The sequence below is a fragment of the Macrobrachium rosenbergii genome, chromosome 47, assembly GCF_040412425.1.
Source record: "Macrobrachium rosenbergii isolate ZJJX-2024 chromosome 47, ASM4041242v1, whole genome shotgun sequence".
In the NCBI taxonomy this organism is placed as follows: domain Eukaryota; kingdom Metazoa; phylum Arthropoda; class Malacostraca; order Decapoda; family Palaemonidae; genus Macrobrachium; species Macrobrachium rosenbergii.
Genome location: NC_089787.1, coordinates 23,051,806 through 23,059,375, shown reverse-complemented (window position 1 = coordinate 23,059,375; position 7,570 = coordinate 23,051,806). Strand labels below are relative to the sequence as shown.

Sequence of the window (7,570 nt, the reverse complement as noted above, 5' to 3'; positions counted from 1 at the left end):
AACTCTATTTAGGTTACAATAAGTACTCGAAAGTATGATACAAAATAACGTGTAAACAATGTGAAATGGTATCAGTCATTATGCATATTTTTACAACCAGAAAAAATAAGTCATTTTACAATAATTTCCGACATTTCGGTTCATAATTTAATAAATAAATATTATAAATATTTAAATAACTTTATATATACGAAACCCCTTTAAAATACGAAATATTTCCCGAAACAATCGACTTTTCAATCAAAAACCAAAACCATTTCGTAACGAACAGTTCCACCATAACAAAGACGTCCCCCAGACGATACTTCAACTGCAGACGAAAAAGTTCGCCTTACACTTTACGACATATATTCAAGTGTCAAGTGAATTCCGTCGAAACCACTTCGTAAAAATCATGGAGAAGTCCCTGGAAAAGTGCTTAGATGACGTGTGAGTGATATTATAGAGACTATAGATCTATTTAAATTAACTATCAAAAAGGAGGCGTATAGGCTGGGATATCTACCTCTTCGTGATTATGACTCATAGGACCCTTATGTTGTCGAAGTGTTATGTTAGACCACGTTATGTTGGGTTGCTGTTTGATAGATTGAATAAGATTAATTGAGAATATGTGGTGGTATATTAAGATTCCAGGCGTCTAAGTATGCCTAAGGGTGATATTTTTTGTACTTGAAGTTATGCTAAAGGTATCCTACAGACCCCACGCTATGTTGTCGAAGTCATGTGGCTGCTTTAGCCCACATTATGTTGGCTGTCAGTTTTGCTAGTATTAATTAATCTAAAAAGGAATATGTGACGGTAAAGTAGGTTCCCAGGCACCTAGATAGTCCCAAGGTTAATATTTTTGCACACATGCTAGGCTAACGGATATCCTATATTAGGCACTCCGATATATACATATGCCTGTTAATTATCAAGAGGTAGCATAGCCTTACAAACTGTTACCCTAGCCCTAGCCTATTGAAAGGCTTGCAGAATCTTACAGTTAGCCTAGCTTATTTTTATAAGTGAGAGATCATTTTATGCACTTGTGAACTTAGGCTAGCCTATGTTAAATTAGGTTGTATTGGCTCATATTTCCTGAAGAGTCATTAGCCTAATTTCTCTCAGAAACAGAAACCTTTTATATTTTTCGTGAAGGTTTTTTGTGTTTTATGCATTTTTTACCATTATTATTTATGTATACCTCTCGTTTTTGTGTTTTCCTATCCCCTGTAATGAATAACTGTGGGAAACTGTGGTATTTTGGTATGCCAATGATCAAATGTTAGCGTATTGCATCTGCAAGAATGGTAAGAAATGTATAAGTCGCAAGACAAGTTGTCTGATAAATGCTAAAGCTAGTTACTGTGCGTAGACTTAACTGGTAGCAATGACCAAACAGGTTACCAAGCATGAAAGTGCAGCAATAGCAATTACTGTATACATTATAACCTAACCTAAGCTAGCATGGCTGGTCTTATGTGATGGAGCCAACCCTCTCAGTTTAACCTGACCTTGATGGCCATCTGATAGTAAAATGGTGGGATGCCTCTGTACGTAACCAAGTGGCTCAGTTCGTACCGGAGTGTGACAACCCCCAAGCTATCTTGTGTTGAAAACATATGAGACCTTTACCCTAAAGATTTGTAAAGTTTACGTCAGGTAAAACGTTACCTCACTGTTAAGTTATAGAAAAGAAATTGCCCAAGGGCTATTGTGCTGTACTATGCAGCCTAACTCTTCCCAGACACCTTCAAAACAGGAAATGGACTCTATAATTTTATCACAAAGATATAGGCTAACTTATTCACTTGTCTCTCATACTTCATTAAAAACAAATAGGAAAATCACTGTCATTTCAATCCTGAGGGATAGTGAATTTTATGTTGGCAGCTAATTAAGGTATCTTAGATTAACTAACCAGTGAATAGTTGTTAACCTTTCGGTGAGTCTTTTTGTTTAGGCTATGTGAAATGTCATTATAAAGTGTGGAAGTAGCCTTGAAGCACTTGTGAAAGGAGTGGTATAAGAAAGGTAAGGATAGAGAGATATTTGACAAGAGCTCAGTGCTCTTTTAGGGCTCTGTTTACATGGAATTAACCTAACCTAACACATCCTAGGTTGTTGGGCCTTTAGTCCCTGGCCTCTCCCCAAGTAGTCACCATCATTGAATTGTGAAATGGTTGTGGAGCTCTCTTATTATTATGCCAGGTTAGGTTAGGGAGTATCCTTTTGTTGAATGCACTTAAACATTGTGAATGTGTATCTCTTTCCGAGGGGCATGTTCTTACTCTTACTCACGTCATTAGAATTCTGGCCTGTGAATGTTAGACCTCACCAAGCTAGGATATTAACTTAGGTTATGCATCACATTGGTTATAGGTTATGCATCACATTGGTTACACACTATTGTTTTGTTATTGCATAGCCTGGGTATGTTCCAGCCTAACAGTTGACTCCTAGTAGGAAGTGGTTGGCTAGGCTAGACAACTTCAGTAAGAAGCTAGGCTAAATTCTTTATTAAAGAAGCTTTGGGCCCAGGATGCAAGCCTATTCTGTATTTTCACCTTACATATGTGGTAGACATGCGGGAGGGTAGGCAAAGGTGATGCTTTGCCATAATGTTATTATTATTATGTAGTTTAACAAGACCACCGAGTTAAAATAACTCTCATAGTACTGACCTAATTTTATTTGGTTTGCCTCTTCATTATTTTGTCACCGTGTTCCTCTCTCGTGGTCCTTCTGCTGACCTTTGTATTCAGCCTAGAGGGCTTTTACCCTCCACATTTTCATTATGTGTTCTGATTTTTTTAAAATTATTCTTACCTTTGCTGTATATCGAACGTAACTTATGTTCTGATTTTGAATGTACTTTACCATTATATTTAAATATAGGTAATTTTTTTTATATGACTTCTTAATACATATTGTTGTATACTACCATTTGTACTTTTTATTAGTTTACAACAATGCTAATATCCAAAATATTTTTCAGGTACCACAGCACTGGGGTTTCTGGTGTGCTCTGTGCAGATAGCCAAGGACTTTGTCTAGGAGGTATTGAATCATGAACCTCATGTTATTGTCATATTGAAGTATTTTAATTCAGTTTCATGTTGCAGTATGTTTTGATGAAAATAATGCAATTTGATCAATGAATCCAAAACTGCAAATTTCAAGATTCAACTCAATAATAATACTGAATTGTAGAGCCAGATTTTAATCAATGCCATGAGAAATAATTAAAAGCTTTATAGTATTGCAATGTAAATTGGAAGTATTTTTAAAGTAAGATACAAAGAAAAGAGCAGGAATCTTAACAGCAGCATTTGCACCAAAAACAAACTTATTAAGAAGTTAAAAGGCTCCATACAAGTGATCTGGAAAGACAGGAAACAGTCAAGTCAAAATGATGAACATGTTACACCATCAAGGCAAAAGTAGCCCTCTAGGACGAGTATAGCATCTAGAAGAAGAATATTAATTTTTGGTTTGAGATGGAAAGGAAAGAAAACAATGGATTTGATGACTATTGATTGAAGATGGAAGCAGTCTCTTGATAATTGAGAATGCAACTTTAGCTCTCTGATTAGCCTTTCCAGAATACAAAACATTTTTTATTCTGTTCTGTAAGAAAATGTTTAAAGAATAGAAAAAAATTATCTTGAGTGAACCCTCAAAGTTATTCAGTTAATGCAGTAGGAAGCCCATGGCACATGGGTAGTACTCTTGTCCAAGGTTTGACAAGCCTTATGAGATTTATGAAAATCAGCCCAGCAGCGTGATCGAAATATCTTTTAGAACTAACAAGCCCAGGGTTTGAAAACATGGTTTTACAGAAACCACACAACAGATGACAACTGAATATAGCATCTAAATTGACTCATTGATCAAAAATGGAGCCTCAGATACCACCACCAACTATACACATGTATTCTCTTTTCTAAGCATCCTTCGTAAGTTGACCTGTATTTTACTCACTTTAATTAGTAAGTGAAAAAAAGGGGCTTGCATGCTCTGTTGTAGGGTTCAATTAGAAATGCAAGATATTTTTGTCTCTTATTTTTAATTATTATTTTGCAGTTAGAGGGAAGGCTTCATCGTCTTCGTCTGGTGTGATATCGTCTCTCGCCAACAAGGCTGCCATGCTGGAACCAGGAAATTCTCAGCCAGTCATTCTCTTGGAAAGTGACAACAGGTTAGTGTTAAAAAGTAGTTTCTTATCTCTCAGGGTAATCTGTAACACATACTTGATGTTTGTTCAGTTCAGTTTTCAGTATACCAACCTTTATTTAGGGAAACTCTTCAATAACACAGTATTTATGAAGTCAAGAATGAATGGCTTGCATTTCAGGTTGTGATCACTCCTTAATAATGTTCATAAAAAATCTTTTCTCATAATGTTGCTCACAGACTTGAGATAATGGGTAAATTTGCATTCATCTGGAAGTCTCCTGCTATACTTCCTTGTACTATATATACAAGATGAGAATCTCTTATATATTTGTTTTTTCTGATGCAGTTGTGTATAGTCGGTTCTGATTTACATGAAGATGAGCGAGATTTTGTATATGGATATTGTGAAAGCAAGATGGTAAATAACCATTACCATTATGGTTTTCATTCCTGTTGCAGCCATCTAAGTGTACCACCAACAGTGTACTGCACTGCAAGCAACTAGAGGTGCTTCCCTTCCGAGGTCCCAAGTTGCATTGCTTCTTGCCTTTTACTTTTCATCCATTCCATCTTGTCTCTTCCCGTTTAGCTGTCCAACTCCTTTATTTTGCCTTGGTTAATTTTTTATCTCCCACTATCACAAATCCGTGGAGTCCTCGTTATGCTACCTTAAAGCATCGGTGGTTTCCTGTTCTGAAGAAGTGAAAAAGTCCCAGAATAAAGATAATTTGAATGTATTAGGCTCTTTTAGACTTGGATCACGCTGAATCATATTGATTGATAGAAGATCTATAAATGTACAGTGGAAATTGGATATAATCGCTGATTTTTGACATCTTATATGGCCAAAATAGATGTGAATGACTACAAATGAGTAAGAGAGAAAAATTAGAAGTAGAATTGTGAACAGTGAATACAGTGCAGTACGTGGAAATAGGATAAATAAAGTCAAATTGAACAAAAACTTTTATGTGGTATTCTAGGAAGAAAACTCCCAACACTTTGACAGGTACTGTGTAGACACATATTGAGCATCTGATATTTTTCTTTTCTAATTTAGTCATACTGAGCTAAATCTATAGTAGCAGTATCTGTATATTAGGAATTATCACATCATTTCATACTCTTTGAAGTGATGAGATGAAAATTATTTTTATACATGATTTACCATTTAGATTAGCTTTTCTTAGCCAGTGGGGTTTAGCATGTTTCCAGGTGGGCCACTGACTTCCCAGTCCATGTTATTTGTTTGTCAAGCATCAGATATGGAAAAACCTGTACTGTATGTATTTTCATTTTGTTTTCCAGTCAGTGCCTCATCCATCGCAACAACGGCGTTACCCTCGCAATATACAAGTCGCCGGAGACATCGTAGTCGTGTATGAGGATTTTGTCTTAGTATGTTGTCTTGCAGTATTAAAGCAAGGTCATTTTTATATTCCAGAATCTTTCATTTTAATGGCTATACTGTATTTATATGTAAGGAGAGCATTTTAATCATACAATGAGGAAAGCAAAGGCAGGTGAAGTCTTGTAACTGTGGCGTTATTATAAGCGGAATGGGTGTCGCCCAGAGAGTGACAGCATAAATGTTATATAGATTCATTGTGATATTAAACAAGCAGTTGGGAATTTGACTGTGTGTAAAATGATGATTTCTGTGCATATACCAAATACCTGTATAGTGTCATTTAATGCTTTTGAAAGTTAAGCTTTCTCTGCGTTTTGAGAAATTTCTGCCCTCCCAGGTCTCATAATATTGCAGACTTCAGATTCCATGACCTAAATTCCTAATGAAAACTCAGTATTCTGCACAAGATGTCACTTATAATAAAGCATTCCTTTGTATTGATTAATATTTCCACTTCAAAGTAAACTTCAAAGCCACTTGAAATAAAAAAAATCAAACATATATATCATTCATTCTAAGCTGTCACTTGTACGAGTACATATAATTTTTATTACTTAAGTTTTTCGTTTATGAACATAAGATTCACACTTCCTTTTTCTGACATTAAAGATTCCTAACTTGAAACAGCAGAATTGAGATGGCTCAGTTTTGCCTATCACTCATATAGGTGACCATACTCTTGAGATAAATGCATGTGGAAAGAAACATTACACATTTTAGGTATGAAAAAGACAAACATTGTTTTTCACTATTGTGTTGACACTTATATTTAAAAGGTACTTGCGTGTGACAACATTTTTGTACTGATATTTGGATGATACATATTGACAGTTTATCACTGTTTTAGTATCTTTTAAATTCTGTTTTGTTGTTTGGTGAGCGTACATTAATGTTGAACTTGCAATACAAAGCCAAATTGATACATCTGTGTCGGTAACATTAAAATTCCTTGGGTGTTAATTGGTTGGTTCTTTTAGACCTACAGTCAACTGATATCAATAACTGAACTATTTTAACTGAAACTTCATTATATCAGTATTTTGTATGCTGTAATAGGAAGTTATAACCAAAGACATCAATTTATTGTAGAAAATACCAGCTGAAGATTGCATGTGACGATTTTATGTTGAATTGGCTTAATAAGATATCAGGAGAGCTGTACTGTGACTTTCAAGTCGATTGCAATAACATTGATTTTCATATGTACTGTAATAATTTTTAGTATCTGTTAGCAGTTGCAATATATACTTTAATAGAGCTATGTCGTTTGATTATAGTCTTCTTATGTGTATTTCTTGCGCATATACATGCTATAGTTGATTCCTAGAGTATACACTCTTAATACATGCTATAATTGATTCCTAGACTATATACTCTTACTTAACTACTTTTTCTCCGGACACAGCCTTTGAACTAACACATTTATACTCTTGAGTGTAAATATGTCTTCCTGACACTGCGGTTGCTACACCTACGTAGCTCTACACTTCCCAGCTACCCCAAGCACAGCCACTCTTTGTCCTTCCTAATCTTGCAAACACTACCTTCCTGCATTTGTCTTGACAAGGTTCTAAAATATCCAATAGTCACATATTTCTACCTTTCTACTTTTACATCTACACACATTCAAAACACTTAGACTTACTATTCTATACCCTTTTGTTTTTGTAGTGCCAATACAGGTGTGATTGCAATCACTTTCAGAAAAAGCATTTCCTCCCTATCATATACCATCCCTGCAAAGGGGGTAGTGCAGTCTGTGCACCACGTGGTGAACTGTAGGCATTCCTGAAGGTGGGTTGCAGCGTCCCTTTGGCACCTTGCTGAATATACTTTTCAACTGTTTATTCTACCTCTTCCTACTTCTACTCTTCCATCTTGCTGTCAAACAAGTCCAACTCCCTCTTTTCACCTTAAGCGCTGAATGACTGAAAATGGCCCAGTGCCTGACATTATAGCCAAGTTTTCATAAATCAATCTTATACCAAGAGTTCA

The 7,570-nt window shown here is 35.6% G+C and overlaps 1 protein-coding gene across 1 annotated transcript; it reads left to right on the top strand.

The window, feature by feature from the left end:
• Nucleotides 1–273: 273 nt before the first annotated feature.
• Nucleotides 274–6,833, top strand: Lamtor5 (Late endosomal/lysosomal adaptor, MAPK and MTOR activator 5). The gene is made up of 4 exons (XM_067090259.1): nt 274–429; nt 2,984–3,045; nt 4,072–4,186; nt 5,473–6,833. The coding sequence occupies exons 1-4, from the start codon at nt 395–397 to the stop codon at nt 5,537–5,539; spliced, it is 279 nt and encodes a 92-aa protein (XP_066946360.1). The 5' UTR covers nt 274–394; the 3' UTR covers nt 5,540–6,833.
• Nucleotides 6,834–7,570: the final 737 nt, after the last annotated feature.